The 16,748-nt window shown below is 37.4% G+C and overlaps 1 protein-coding gene across 1 annotated transcript in view; it reads right to left on the bottom strand.

The window, feature by feature from the left end:
* LOC145771566 (voltage-gated inwardly rectifying potassium channel KCNH6-like) overlaps nt 1-1,445 on the bottom strand; it is a 69,796-nt gene extending 68,351 nt beyond the window's left edge. The window contains exon 1 of the mRNA XM_082583271.1: nt 1,370-1,445. Coding sequence (XP_082439397.1) covers nt 1,370-1,445 — 76 coding nt within the window. The remainder of the gene's footprint in view (nt 1-1,369) is intronic.
* Nucleotides 1,446-16,748: the final 15,303 nt, after the last annotated feature.

Raw genomic sequence — 16,748 nt, 5'->3', positions numbered from 1 at the left:
TAACACAGAAAATGTTTTTTTGCAGCCTGCATTACACAGCGATAAGAGTGCTGCAAAACAAAAAGCGATTGTTTTCTATACGTGGGCTTAGGCTATGCTTTTGAGTCTTCAATCGACGCGTATCCAGTGATGTAGTCAGCTGGACAATTTGATAGGGCAAACATTTCTAACCATGGCCGAAAAATAGCACCAAGTAAGGTTTTACCACGGCATCGGTGATAACAGTCATTTGGTAGATGCGAGTAAATTTTGAGGGCAATTTCTTTCCGTAGCCTTGTCACCTTTTGAGTCAGTTTTTTTTTCAAAGATCATTACTTGAGAATTGACAACGTACATTTGTTGTCTACTTTTAGCTTTTTACGTGCCTGAAGCACAAAAAGTGGATATCATTCTGATTCCAGTCAAGCGTTCGCACCGTCATACAACTTGACAAAGCAAACTATAGCAGAACCATTTAGATCTATTACTGTTGGCCATAAAGGCTAAAGTAAACATCACAACGTAAAAACGCCATAACGTCAAAACATCACATTCCTCAGCACGCTTGAAAGAAACATTATGATGCACGCAAATAATTGCGTTGAACCTGGCTTTTGGGGCTGACTCATCTTTCCACAAGAATTATATTAAAAACCAGGTTTTAACTTTACTCATGACAAAAGCAATAACCAAACCATGACCAATTCATGCAAACTGTTGCGTTTGCAATGTATAGTGCAAAGGTCCACCATACATATCATTTTGTAAATCACATTGGAAGAGGCTTTAAGATAATTGCTTTAGTGTGGCAAAAAACGTCGAAGTGAATCGAGCTCCCTTTCCTTTCACCTAAAACCCCGAGACCAACTGGTGCGGGGGTCTTCTCGACATGACCTAAGCTCAAAAAACATCGGCTTGCATCTATCGAAAGCACACGGCTGTCTATTTACAAGACACTGAATATAATTCATGAAAGTCGACACAAAAACTGGCTCCCTTGCCTTCCCGCCCATTTTTTCTACATTTTCAATCACAGGTGATATTAAAGCGTATTATCGTAGATTAAAGTAGAGGATTGATTCTCTATGCTAGTTTCTGGTTGTTAATAAGAAGTAAAACAATACCTATTTCTGTGCAGGCAGGAAATAGATAACTTAAGCACTTTGTCACATGGAGGTGAGGTCGGTAGTGTCATCCCGTTAACTACATTTGGCCTGCCAGTATTAAAGTTTGCAAACTTCTTGATGATTGCAGTATACGTTTCACGAGCCTAATTTCTCACTTGAATCTCTAAAGTAGTTTTTCTTAAAACTGACACATTGCAGCATAGACTTATGGAAACTTAAAATTGCACTCACTTAATTAGCACAAAGCAATGCACAGCACTTACTTTTCCCTTCACATTTTCTTATTATTCGATCAAGGCAGACATTCCTAGGAGCAACATGTCCTCTCTTGATCGGCATGATTTCTAATCTCCAACCTAAGCGCTGAAGTTTTATTTGAAATAACAAACTTGTTTCTTTTACATTCAGAAAGACAACCTAATCAGGAACAAGCACTGTATATCTGCACCACACACCCTAAATTGCTGTAAACCAAAAATATAGGATAACTATTGAAATTAAGAGCAGCCTAATTGTAATAAGAAAGAGCTTTCATGCAAGTATCGCAGGTTCTTGATTTTATATTGCTTTAATTACTTTTGCTTTTAATCGCTGCATATTTCTTGATGCTCATAGCCAATTAGCTAGTTACCTTCAAGAAGTTGAAATTTATTGCAGTTTAAAAATATTCCAGATTTCTGATGAGGGCTTACGTTAAGCTGAAAACGTTCGACCGTTAAAACTATTTGTAAATATGTAAAATATCTTGTTATAATGCTCAACCCTGTTGTAATGTTGTGTATTGCCTGTCTTCATTTTCCCTTTATTAATTCATGTCACTCAATGCGGCTTGCTTGCCAAACTCGAAAATAAAAAGTCTTGAAGCCAAAAAATTGATTGGTTTAAGGTCACAAGTTTAGTAATTTCAAAAAAAAAAATAGTTTTCTTCCACGGCATCAAAAGTAAAAATAGGCTTATCATCAGAAAAAGCTAGAATGGGCACTGGACTGAGGTGAAAACTATTTAGTCAAGGCTGATAGAAGATAATCATATAACGTTGGATTGATGAAAAATAACCAAAATCGAGCATCGGAAGGGAAAGAAAAGATAAATTGAGACAAGCAAATATATGTTCACAACATTCACTTAAAATCAATTTTCTGAACTCAGAACTTTTGCAGGTTAAACATTGTTTGAATAAAAATCTAACCAAAAAACAAAGAGCCCAAAACGTAAGTGCTAAATGTATGATCGATAAACGTTTCAAAAACTAAACTGTTTTCACCTTCAGCGCTATTAAAAGAAATGATAAAAACAGTGATATGAGGAAAAATGATGATGCAAAAAACGAATAAGTAAAATGATGGACAGTACTATTGAACTGATTGTCCTGTTTTGGTATCAAACACTTCATAACGTTCGCGTTTCATCGCTTTTACCTTTTTCTAGACTTCTGCTATATTTGGCATATGTTGTTTTTCGTTATGATGGTCAAAAATAAAAACAAATGAAACTGATGAAAACGATTTTGTTTTCGAAACGTTTGTTGAACATGAGTTTGGTATCTACGCTATGGGCTGAAGGGCTCTTTATTTTTTTTATTAGATTGGCTACTGGCTAGCCATTCCAACCATTTTGCTCCTAAAATTAAAAATCTATACTAAATCTAAATAGGTTCAATAAAGAGCTAACAAAAGCTTAAAAGAGACCCATAATGTTCTGCTGCTTTGGTTGAGCATGTCTGCATCTTTTTTTCAAGAAAGCAACTTGATACAATATTGATCAATAAACTCATTACTCTCAGTAATATTCAGTGCCTTTAGCAATCTTGACTTAATTAAGAAATCTATAATAGAAATTTCTTTACAGTGTTGTAAAGAAATTCTCTTGAGAACGGCTTTAATTGATTGCTTCCATTGCTTGAACTGTAAAAATTAACTTCAAATTCAGTTAAAAATTTTGTTGGGCCCAGTAGACCTTTCTTTACAATTTCACACTAGTGGTGCAGTAACTACATATGGATTATAATAAGTATGCCTATAATGTGTTTTCAAAAATAACTTGGTGTTATAAGCTATTCCATTGTCATTTCCACTGACATAGGCTTCAGTTTCATGGGAAGTATTAGTTTACAAAACAGCCGAGATAGTTTTATTATGCTTAGGTTTAATTAATTTGAAGCGAGTGATGCTGATAGCAAACAAAAACAAAATCCAGTGTTATGGATTGATATAACATTTATCCTTGAACTGAGGGAGTGTTTCATAAAACAAAATCTTATTAGCTTGGAGTACCCTACTTGGAAGGGTTTGAATCAAGGACGCAACTCTTGTCGTTAAGGATTCACTTTGTTGCCATTCCATCAAATACAAACAGCTGAATGGTGAATATAGAGATTTGAGAACTTCACACAAAGAAAAAGGAAGTTAATTAAATCTTTAAGTTGGATGCTTATCTGCACGCGGTGAGGGTTGAACCATCCTTGCGTGGTCTTTTTGTTTCTTTGCTTACAAAGCCGAGTCTTCATTTTTGATGCTACCATCAGTTGGTTATACCATTGCTGGCAGATGGCTCCACACATACGTTTCAATTCCATTTTTTGCAGTTTTGATCTAGGTGATACTAATCTTTTTTTCGACATCATCTCTCTATCTTCTTTTCGATCTCCCTCTAATTTTTATCAAATCTTTCAGTGTCCACTCCGTGGATATTTTGGTAGGCCCATATCTATTGTCGTCATTTTTTCTACATTTCCTGCTTGTTATTACTTACTTTAAATTTTTGTCGTTTGGATAATTGTGATATGACATCAGTAATCTACTGCATAATATAAGATTTTTACGAATAACCACTAACCAGACAAGACATCGAACGAGCACCTACCATATTCCAAAATCTAACTCTTTATACCAACCCGGCAAGTAAGTCAAAAATGCTATTCAGCAAAATAAGACTTCCATTGTAGGCCTATTGATAATTTCAAAATTATAATCGAAATATGGGCTAGCTTACTTATCATTATGAAACTTTTTATGCCAACCCGGCAAGTAAGTCAACAATGCTATTCAGCAAAATAAGACTTGCATTGCATTGATAATTTAAAAATTAAAATCGAAATAAGAGCTAGCTTACTTATCATTATGAAACATAAATAATTTATTATAAATAGAAGATTTCATTTAGGGGCTGGCACTTTTTGTTAAAAAAAATGATTTCAAGTTGTTTTTTTATCACCCGTTCTTGCGTTTCTTACTTTTCTTATAAAAATATTTAAAGATCAAACTTTTGTTAAACTTTTGCTAAATTATGCCCAGTGTTACATTTATAATTTCAGAAACCAAAGACTTAACTGACATGGTCAAGGGGTAATCCATTCCCGAAATCGCTAAAAGTAGAACATGCAATCTTAGATTCATTTTGAGCAAAAAGGTATAGGCTACATGTGGTAACTGACGGACCCAACTTAACAGTTAAGAGTTAAACTTCTGCTTGTTCCGGCTGATATTAAACGTCTTGAATAGCTAAGCTCCATCTTCAGAAACTTCATAAATGTCAAACCTGATTAAAATATTAAAACATTAGTTTATTTTTTCGGATTCGTGCTTTTCTGTTGCGATTCTTCAATATTGTTTATAATAATTTACTTGCTTTACACTGAAACTTTGGATTTATAGCTATGACATTCAAAAAAGATGAACCACTAAATGTTTGATGTGAAGATTGTCGATTCCAGCTTTCTCAGTTTCAAATGCAGGCCAGAAGTTTTTCTTCAGCAACATCACAACTTTGCATAATATACAGTAGCTTTGGAGAGGAAGTAGTTTTGCAATATCACAGACATTTTTTGTTGTTTTTTTTTTTTTTAAATAAACAGACAATGATTAATTGATGGTAAACTAACGGGATCGAAAAGCACCATTCAACCAATATAATAAACTAAGGTATATAATAAACTCAAACGTTTTCGACAAAAATCTTTGCCCTCATCAGAAAAAATAATCTAACACACCTAAAAAAATACAACTGAGTATAGATAATATATAATTACGTTGAATAACTGATGGAATACTATTTTAAGCTCGATCAAATCCATTCCTCTCCTGACATTAATGTTCTATAGTGCACTTAATACCCCGTTGTCGCACTTACCTCAACCTAAACAAGATTTCTTTCAATCAAAAAAGAAGGATTGCTCTTTGTGGTGACTTCCTATTTACATCAGTTCTATTCGTTCTTATTTCTGACCATCACAACGAAAACAATACATGCCAAAAATAGCTGGTCTGCAAAATTTGAAGCGACAAAATACGAATTTAGACAAGACGACCAAAACCGCCCGCTTCAGCGAACAGCCAAAGCTTGTGCAGTTCACTCAAATCAGTCTTGCTTGGAGAATTAAAAAAAGCGGTTTTCTCAATAGCTGACACACGACAACAACCCATGAAACATTAATATCGAATACGGCATTGTTCAATATTTTTTCCTCTGCTTGACATCAGGCAAAAAGGTTTGGTTTAATTACTTAATTTTATCAAAAAAATTGAATGAGGCTGTTCACCAGGCATTAAATTAAATAATATGGGATGTTCCACATTAAAAAGAAATATGAATAACTGAAAAATATTTTGTGCTAATCAAACTTTTTGAATGGACTACTGCCAACAACAACGGAAGAGCAATTCCACGACAAAGGTCTCATATTTTTCTTCGGCGCATTGTTTTGCATGAATAATTCAGTGACAAACTGGGAAATAAATTTGCAGCCAAGATAACAGGCTTAAAGTAAATGCCTGCGCTGTGCTTAGATTATTGTGGCAGCTGCTGATAAGCAACCCTGCTTTGTTGACATCAAACCGGCCTTGCTTTGAGGAATGGAGATGAATAGCTTGGCATTGGCCGCCTGTCTTCGAAACTCGCCAATAACTTTATTATCTTCTGAGGGTAAATGCCAAGTACGTATTGCAAAAAACACAACGCAATTTTTACGATATTACGGCTATCCATCAACGCCATAACTGATTAAAATTTGCCTTTGAACACGTTCATATCGAAGCGAGTTTTTAACAAATCGACTGTTATGGGAGAACAAAATTAACAAAATCGTCATATTAACGTCATAAGTTGCCTTATATGAAATGCCCCTTCAATGAAATGACACTCCACAATTTCAATGTAGTGACACTCCACAATTTTCACCAAAGTAAGAACAAATTGGATCTGAGTTCTTTTTTAAACTTGATTTATTAGGTATACCGTATCGCATAGAAATAAATGATAATTCTATTGAAAAAATTAGTACTTTTCTTAAAAACCTTTGAAAGAAGAAAACAAAGCTAAATTTACACATTCTTCTTGATCAAAAGCAGATTTTTTTACATCAATTTTTCGTTCAAACGCAAAGAATGTACATCTACATTAGAATTCATGACTGGCTAAACTGTTCTGTTTATCTGGATGGCACTTCTGTGCTTAAAATCTGACTGGATGTTAGTTGTTGTTTTTGTACCTCAACCTTTATTTTATTTAAGCTAGTCGGGGGGTCTAAACGAAGATTATATTAAAAACATTTGTTTTCTTTTGACAACGTAGTCTGCAATACATTCTTAGCTTTTTCACTTCATAAAACCAAGACATGGTAAGTACATCAAACTGTTTTCGCTTATTGAATTACCCTACCAACAACGTTTTGACGAAACAGAGCGAGCAGACAATGCTTCCCCAAGATAAACTTTTTCATCATACTCAAGTTCACCAAATGTGCTTACATTAGAAAACTGGCTTTTGACCGCGTTTGTTTCGCTTTCCTTTTGCGGTAAGTGAACTCAAGCAAAACGCAAATATTTTAGACGAATGCTAAACCTGTGGTTGACAGACTGTAAACTTGTTTGCATTGAGTCGTTGAACATGAAGAAACTACAGCAGCATCTTGCACAAATAAGCAGGCTAATATCAGAAAACAACATCTTGTCATTGGCACTTGGCAGCATAATGTTGTCTTTAAAACATTACAAAATACACTTTTCTGAATGGATATTTAAAAAAAACCTTGTCTTATACTTTAAGTCTTGCAACGTTAAATCGATATAAAATAACAACTTTTGAGGGATATAAATGGTAAGGAAAAGGAGAGGTGTAGCCTATCTGCAAACATCTGTCGGATTGGCTCATGATGTTGTTAGTCTGCTTAGGGTTGCTGTTGCGTCTGCGTTGTCTAATGTCTATCATGTTTCTTTGCGTCGTATTATCATAAGGCTAAGTAGCCATAGCCTCACCTTTCAAAATCAATAAACATTATTAAACTGATCCCTAAGCCAACCTAACGTTTCAAATAGGCTGCTGCCCCATTATCGATAAACCAGCATTATTTGGACAACGCGCAAAAACTGATTACAATTCTATTTGCTTGCTAATTATGCTGTCAACACAGATGCTTCCAAAATCGAAATATCAAACCATCGACAATAGACCATCATTTACGGATGATCAAAAAATCTCATGCTAACAGCATCAGTTCAGTTTGAAATCAATGTCGAAAACTAAGTCATTTCTATGTAAAAAGAGGTTTTAAGAAATAGTCCAGTCATTCTCCCAGGCTGACAAAAACGTTTTGATACGCACGTAAACATTTGACGTAGCAGTAGAAAAAAATCAATAAATTTTAAACAAATAGAAAGAAGCGGCGAACTGTGCAATTCAAAAACATACAAAAGTTTATACGGTCTAAATTGGAACAGCTGCAGCATTGAGCATGATAATGTAACTATAGAGACTTATAATACTGTAGTACCCTGTTACATCAGTAACGATTTGAAGTGAAAAAATGTTTTTGCAAAATGCGGAAAATTTTTTGTCGCCCCTTCTCAGTAGTTTTTGTTGTTTTAAACTGAATATCTCACTGAAGAATTTTATTTCAGGTCTTTCATACAATAAAACCACGTTTCTTGTCACCACAGCCATGCCACGATACTATACCTGATCTAAAACATTTTGCAGACTTTGCAGATTGTTTCTAACAGTTTGATTAAACTTTTCATTTGTCACTGCCTCTTCTACTTTTCCAATCCGAGGGCTTTCTTCATTCCACTTTTTTGTTTTATTAGTATGACCAATTAGGAGCAGATCACTGTGTGACCAAATGGCCCTTCGCTGCTGCTGGCTAATCAGATTGAATTGTTCATCACTGAACGTAAGCGTTTCTCTACGTTTGTGGATTGTCTGTAATTGTGATTTAAGTTATTGTGTACTATAATCGAATCTGAGTGGTGAATAAAGTTACTTCTCTCTCGGCTCGGCATAAGGAGTTACAACATTTGCCATAGAATGAACTTGGAGCTAAATACGAAGTTGTGAAGTCGGAGATTAAATTCGAAATACTTCTTAAAAAGTTTTCAAGTTAGCCTACAATTGGAGTCAGGTGAGTTTGCTTTAAATCCACAACTACTTGTAGGATTTAAACCGGAGGCAAGAAATATTTTTACATTTCCTGAGTTAGTGTCGATACTAAACTGCCTAGATAAATATATTTTTACAGTAAAGATAACGTTAAAATATTGCTTGCAATGCTGTTTTTGTTTTAGTGGCCTTATCATCTTCAGTTTGATTTCAAAACGTTTGACTGTGTGGAAGATTTTTATCGTAAAATGTTAGTATTATATATGAAGAAGGCTATGAGTCTTACTTTGAAGATCTTCCTTTTTCATCGCTTATTCGTGACGTCACGACAATTCAATTAGTTATAATAAATAGTGTTATCATGTTATTGACTCAAGCTCTGTTACACCATATCGGCTACGTCTCAGAGGATGGTAGAGTTTACATCATCTATTTGCAACCTTAGACAAGTAATTCCAGCAATTTTGAAATGCATCTTGTATTACTCAAATACACTAATTTTCGAAAGCTCATTTCAAATGAAAAAAGTTTCTCGTGAGCATTCAAATCTGTTTCACGGCACTCTGTTCGAGAAACACCGGCAGGCTATGGCTTGTGATGTCATGATGTTGGCTAGATTTGAATCTTTATCCTCGGACTGACAAAGCCTTGATAGGTTATTCCTGGTAGTTTCGCATGCTTGTAAAGTCTTTCACGCTGGGCCGGTTACCGAAATTGACAGAGAAAAGTTGCGATTGTTGTTGCTGGGGACCTATTCCATCTAAAAGGTGCCGCTGAATGGAGAGTCCTGAAATGCGTTGCTCAAGCGCACACCTTGAGAGTCGAACCAGCGCCGCTTGATCTTGAAGCTTCTTCTTCTACGAAGCCACGCGCTAACCAACTGAGCTATCGGAGTGGACATGATGTATCACGAGTCACGACAATCCTGCAACTTAGTCTTTCTGTGATCACTTTTAGAAAAAGCTTCTTATTGCCGATTGGAGCTATTTCTATCGGAAAGCTTATTTTAATAATGACAAGTTTTGTGAATCTTTGCTATTTGCTTGATTGAAAAACTTTCGTGCAGTAGCACATAACTGAAGGCTGTGACCTGTGTTTAATGCAGAGATAGTTTGATTTTATTTTACATCAGGCTATTGTATGAGGTTGTAACCTTTAACTTATACCTCAAAATAGTGTTTAAATGTTGAAGAAATCGCCTACTTTCTGCATTGAAATAAGCTAGTTCAGCCAAAGGATATAGATTAATCGAGAAAATCGATCTTTTAATACTCATACAACTTTTCTGATGATCATATTGCTTTTTTTAATTTTGTAAAGAGGCAAGCTTAATTTTTTGCCACTTTAGTTCTTATTTTCATCAACTGTTAAAGAGACAAGTATTGTACCAATGACATTTTAAGCTTATAGAGCAGTGGTTTTCAAACTTTTTCAAAATATTTGTGTAACGGGCCCGTTGCCATTTTTTCAATGACTCACGGTCTATTATAAATTTAGGCAATTTTGCACAGAAACGGTAAATAATAATTAATTGATCATCCATTTGTTAGGCCCACATGCAATAAAAAATTCTCACGTCAATGAGATTGGTACACCTGCTTGCAGTGGCGTAGCCAAAGGGGGAGCTTTGGGGGTTACAACCCCCCTTTTGGCACGCGTGTGACGTCACGATATTGAGAATGATGCTTTCAGTCTAAAAAAAAATTGCCTAATTTTAAACAAAATTGCATTAAAAGAGCGAGTTATGCCAATACCAAACATTCAAACATCTCAGCCAGGAATTCGCAACAAGAAAACACAGAGACTTAGCTTTATTTCCGAAAAATGCCGAAGAAAACATGATCTTATCCTTTTGCTATGGCACCGGACAGCACCCTTTTACAGGAATATTCGTACCCACATTTTTGTTGAAAATGCTCTCAGAATGCACCAACTTCAAAGTAATTTTTCAAAATTTTCTCGGGGAGGCCCCCCAGACCCCCGCCGCTGGGTGGTCAAACCCCCCCCCCTTTTAAAATTCCTGGGTACGCTACTGCCTGCTTGGCTGTTACGAGTTTTTCGGTGGTTGTGTTTTGCACAACGCCACCTATTAGAGCAGTGCCAGTCTTTGGGGTGTGCAAACCGTGCGATCGCACAGGGCCGCGATTTACTCAGAAAATGCAGTAATTTTGTCATTTCTAAAAGAAAAATTCAACAAGTGAATTCAACAAAGGAATTACCAACAAGAAAACATAGAGACTCAACGAGTGCAACCTATTTCGTCTCCTGAACATTTCGTACCCTGAAAAGATCGAGAAAAAAACAACAGAGCTGAAGTCGCTGATCGGACTTGCCGCCAATATTTTAAAATTTTTCTCGATCTTTTCAGGGGACGAAATAGGTCGAAATTTGATTTTGTTACACGATTTCAGGGTACGAAGTTTTCAGGAGACGAAATAGGTTGTATCCAGACTCAACATAGAGACATAGCTTTATTTCCGAAAAATATCAAAGAAAGCATGATCTTATCGTTTTGCTATGCCACCGGACAGCACCATTTCACAGTAATATTCATACCCAAATTTTTGTTGAACATGCTCTCAGAATGCCCCAAATTCAAAGTAATTTTTCAAAATTTTCTCGGGGAGGCCCCCCACACCCCCTCTGAGTGTCGCCTTGGGCGATCACGCCGTCACCACCCCCTCCCCTTTCAAAATACCTAGCTACACTACTGAATTGGATCATTGTCATTGGAGCCCGCAAAGCATATTTCGCACAGGGCCCGAAATACCCTAAGATCGGCACTGATTAGAGTTTCCTACAAGTCAGCAGTTGTGAATTGAGCCAATGGCAGTTGAGCAAGTGACAACTGAGCTAGCAACATTTCAGCAAGTGGCTGAAGTTGGTATGTGATGAAAATGAAAAAGTAACAACTGATCAAGCGGCAACTTGGCATGTCACAAGTCAGCATATTCAGTTTAGCAAGAAATGAGCAGGAAAGTCCGATGCTTGGTGAAAATCCCATTTGCTTACTTGAAAAGTATCTGAAATGTAAATGATGAATTGAAGCATTTGCTGAGTTGTCACATGCCGAGTGGTCTGATGACCTTTATATCATGCATCACATCTCAACTGTTTTGAGCTTTTAAGTCACTGCAACAGTGCAACACACTTCACAGAAAATACGTTTTGCACCCCTATTAAATTATAAATCATTAAATCAATAAACTGTTCAAAGTTAAATTGTTTTTCAAAGCCAGATTGCTAACATGAGTTTGTTTGTTTGTTTATCTTTATCCTGCATTGTGGGAAAGCGGACTTGAGCGCTATGCATCGGTGTACGCCTTCCGACATACACCTGACCCACGCTGCAGCCGACAGCAATGTCTGTTTCCGGTTGTCTACTTAACTTATGACTTAAATTTGGTACTACCCATTACTCGAAATCGATCACTAGGTAGAGGCAATTATCGTAAAGTTTCTTGCCCAGAGAAACAACAGCAAGTGCGGGTGGCTGGAGTCGAACATGCAGGCTCTCGACTGCGAGCCCAACGCGCTAACCACTCGGCCACGGCTGCCGTTGTGAACGGGTTGTTTATAAAACAACGTTATCGTAGCCTACTTTTGAAGACCCTGTTGGCTGGAAAAGTAACGACAAATTTCATTTTCAAGAATGGAAGCGTGGCGTTGCTTGTCTTCTAGAATGGAAAGCATATTCCAATTGCTGTTCGGCCTATATGTCATCAGTCACCAAAAAAACGCTGTCCACTGCTCAATCTGCTGTAATGAAGAGAACGTGAAAAATGCGAATGTCTTGTGCAAGAAAAAGAAAATATGGAGTTTGCTAGCTTGGATATTGCAAGTACGTCCAAAAGTTTGTTTAACAAAAACTTACAGTGTTTTATTCGAAAGTGCTTCGCGGTCCCAAAAAATTGCTTCGCGGAGCCCTAAAAGGACCGCGTACCTCACCTTGAGAACCACTGCCATAGAGCACTGATTTCACGAATTGCCGGAGAGTAGCCTAATTACCTCTGAGCTGTTTATAAACCTATCTAAGTGACCTCCAATTATTATTATTTACAGTTGCGTTGATAAGTTGTTGATCAACGCAACAGGCCCCGCAAATTAAGGGGCCCGCAATTTACTCAGAAAATGCAGTAATTTTTGTGATTTCCGATGGAAAAAATTCAATTCGATTCACAAGCAAGTACCGGTATTCTTGAAGTCAGTTGCGGCTTCAGCTGTATTTCCGAAAAATGCCAAAGAAAACGTGATCTTATCGTTTTGCTATGCCACCGAACAGGAACAGCACCATTTTACAGTAATATTCATACTCAAATTTTTGTTGAACATGCTCTCAGAATGCAACAAATTCAATGTAACTTTTCAAAAATTTTGCCTGCTGGCCGTCAACTCCCCCCCCCCCCTTCCCTTTCAAAATACCTAGCTACGCTACTGAATTGGATCATTGTCATTGGGGCCCGCAAAGGATATTCCGCACAGGGCCCGAAATACCCTAAGACCGGCACTGCTGTGATACACTGCAGGGCATCGTGTTTTTGAAAAAACATTACACTGATGAAACGTTGGTGTTTTGAACAACAAAGGTTGAGATGTCATAAGAAGAAACAATATCGAAAAATCATTAGCAGGTTGCGTGTTGCTCAACAGCAACGTCAGTCCTTTACAAAAAGTTTGGTCACTTTTTTCCTTATCAGTTGTAGTGCAGCTGTTATTTCCGCAGCACGTGGCGTGCCGGATGAAATTAGTTCGCAGGCGGTTCTGGCTCGTGGGCCGTAGTTTGGTGACCCCTGCCCTAGATGATGTGTATTTACATTTTAGAAATATGAATATGCCATAACTTTATCTCAAAATGACTATTCATAGTCAGCAGATCATTTTATTTTAAATTGGTGTAACGTTAATTAGACGTTGCGTTTGCTCGCTTGGTCCACACTCTTGTTTTAGAAATTCATCAAAATTTCTGTATTGAAGTTGCCCCAACATAGTTTGCTCAAGCCTAAGTTAGTAGCCCCAAAATAGTTTTAGCCTACGATCTTCCAGCTCTTTGCCTTCTTTCTCTTTACAGCTAAAAATATTTAGTCAAAAAGACAAAGTCTTTTCTTGGCTTTAACAAAACCGAAAGCCAACACCGCTGTTTCGAAATGCTTTTATCACTTTTGTATAAATAGAGAAAATATTATGAGTCAATGTTCATTTTCCTCTATTGACAACTTGAGCTTTTCTCGTTTGAATTTTATATCAAATGCCAAATGAAATGCTCGGTGCGTATTATGCTAAGCTGATCATAAATACAAAAACGTTGCAAGCCTGCTTGTAGCTCCCAAGAACCGAAGAGTAAGTCGTAAATACAGCGATCGATAGCGTACAATCCGTTGTCTCCCACTTGATGATTTATAAATTGGTTGGTTCACCACAATGTCAATAATTCCGTTTATACAATGTAAAAACACCATAGCGTAATGAGATAGGACTTCTTTTTACTTTAATGAGAATTGAACCGCCGTGCTGTCGCTTTGTCGAGAGTCATTGCTTCTAATTAAAATAATTGCAATTATAAAATCTGTTTTTACATCCTCTGCTGGCGACAACCTCAAGTTTTTCCATCTGAAAAGAAGAAGAAATCTAGGAGAAACCGTCCCAAACAACATGTAAAACTCTAGCAAAAAATTAGCCGAGAGCAGTAGCGTTTGCATGTTTGTTTGGTTTTGAATCTTTATCATCGGACTGACAAAGCCTTGATAGATTATTCCTGGTAGTTTCGCATACTTGTAGAGGCTCTTGACGCAGGGCAGGTTACCGAGATAGATAGAGTGAAGTTTTCCGATTGTTGAAGTGTGCTTGCCGGAAAATTATTCCATTCACCAGGTGGCGCTGAACGGAGAGCAAGGCGGTAGGAACTTTGACATAAGACAGTTTTCCTTGCGAATCAGCTGATTTCAGTCATGCGACTCAGCACGTGATATTCTGATAATCACGTGATTATCTACTCGAAAGATTATTGGTACAAAGAAAATTAAGTGAATGTATCGCCACAAGCAGCGTGGCCTAATGGATTAAGGTTAGGGCAAGGGAATAGTCATTTCGATTGCGTGGGTTCGATTCCCACCCTCTGCTAATGTTCTTTTTTCTTCTGCAACTGAACTGAGTGCAAGAAGGATCTTAATGACTGTAATTAATTGAGTTTAAAAGGAAAATTGTCCTACCTTTCTTAACCAATGCTGGTTCGCACGGAAAACTGTCCTATGTTAAAATGCCTACCGAGCAGTCCTGAAATGTTTGTCCTTGCTCAAGTTATACACCACGAGAGTCGAACCAGCGCCGCGTGATCTTGAGCCGGGCGCGTAACCACTGAGCTAACTGAGCGTTGACAGGGTGCGGTCCAGAGGTTACTTTTGCAACCGTGTTCGGAATGAAAGAACCTGTAAACCTTCCAAGGGGGTTCCAGAAATTGGAAGAAATCACCACGTTTTCTTTGAATGTAGTTCGTTTTTCTCAAAACTGTCTTGATTTGGAGACAGAGGATCTCGTTGGTAACGGGCCTAAATTATCCTCAACGGCCCTAGCCGAGGATGCACTTTTGTAACGGTTTATTGATTGTGGAAGTATTTGTTCTTTCTAAATCAAGTCTTAATTTTTCCAATTCATATTGCGCTCTTCTTTCTGCAGCTTCTGCTTTGTGCTGCGCCCGTGTCTCTTCAGCTTCTCGTTGTGCTCGTTTCTCTTCGGCTTCTGCTTCGAGCTGTACTCGTTTCTCTTCAGCTTCAAGTTGCGCCCGTTTCTCTTCAGCTTCGAGCTGTACTCGTTTCTCTTCAGCTTCACGCTCTGCTTGTTAGAAACGATTCCCCGCCCATTTAATATTATTGCTGTATCTCTGTTCCATTCTATTTTTTCATGCTTGAGTGACCCGGCCATGCATTAACCGTATCTGTCACTGCTTCCTTTTGGCGTCAAGAGTTACTGGCCGAGACCATCAGGTCTACGTCTCTCTTATTGCTAATTACTCCGTCGGCTTATATCAAATAACAACGGGAAAAAGTATGCCGTTGGTCAAAAGCCTTATCTATCACTTCAATCAATTTATTTCGCGAAATATATTCGTGATTGTGTATTTTAGGTAGAAAAGGTGATAAAGACTCGGTTTTTGACCTATTTTCGCTATTTCTTGGTCAAATTTCTCAGTTCACATTTTATTTTGAAAGTCCTCTTGCATAGAACACAGAATTTCATCAAATTTGTTTTTTCGTTTCTGTGCAAACAGTATTCCATGCATTTTTTGCACTACAAAGCAATTTGCGCAAATAATAAATTACCTTCCTAATCATTGTCTGCCAGCAAAGAATGACTCATATCGCGTCAAAGACCAACTCCCTCCCCAGACAGCAAAATCGACATTGAATCAATGTAAAAATGACGAATTTTGCTGCCTGAGTAGAGAATGGAATTTTAGCGCTGTCGCGTAATGAATAACAAACACACAATGAAACCGCACGCTAATAGTAAACAGTCAATCAAGCTATTGAATATCAGGAAGTTTCTTGCATTTTATAACTGGCTGTAACAAAAGGTTTATTGTGAACTTCACAATTATCCGATACCAACATAATCGGGATTAAAAGTTGGGGCAAGAAAAAAAAATAAAAGTCAAGAAATCTCAGGTTTCTAGCGTCACTGCTTCTGTGTGAAATTGCTGAATTAGCAGAGGGCGAGACCATAAGGTCTACGCCAGTAACAGATACGGTTAAGAATTTTTGCTGGTTTATCTTCCTTTTACGTTTTGGCATGGACTGGAGTGGTCATTGTTTTATAAATCTGGAGAACTGGAGATTTGGAGTGACTAGGGAATATGTAAGAACTCGGTAAGCAACTGTTTGTTTCGTTTTAATATTGTCGTTTTCAATACACCATTAATAAGTAAGGCCTGCACTTTATCCAGTCTAGGCAGAAAACGTTTAAGACACTGCTCTCTTCTCTTCTGCTTCTCGTTGTGTTTGCTTCTCTTCAGCTTCACGCTCTGCTCTCTTCTCTTCTGCTTCTCGTTGTGCTCGTTTCTCTTCAGCTTCAATTTCTGCTTTCCTTATTGCACGAGCAGCTCTTCTTTCCTCTCTTTTGTCAGCTTCTTGCTGAGCTTTTAGTCCATTATCTTGTGATACTCTTCCATCACAAACTGAGACCTCTCATTGCCACTCAGCCCCATTCGTTCAGCCATGCTCCGTAAGTTTTCGATCATCTTATTTTTGACGGTATTCGTCATTTTGACAGCTTGTTGTT

Source organism: Aplidium turbinatum, chromosome 6 (assembly GCF_918807975.1).
Source record: "Aplidium turbinatum chromosome 6, kaAplTurb1.1, whole genome shotgun sequence".
Taxonomy (NCBI): domain Eukaryota; kingdom Metazoa; phylum Chordata; class Ascidiacea; order Aplousobranchia; family Polyclinidae; genus Aplidium; species Aplidium turbinatum.
This window is presented reverse-complemented; position numbering and strand designations above follow the sequence as displayed.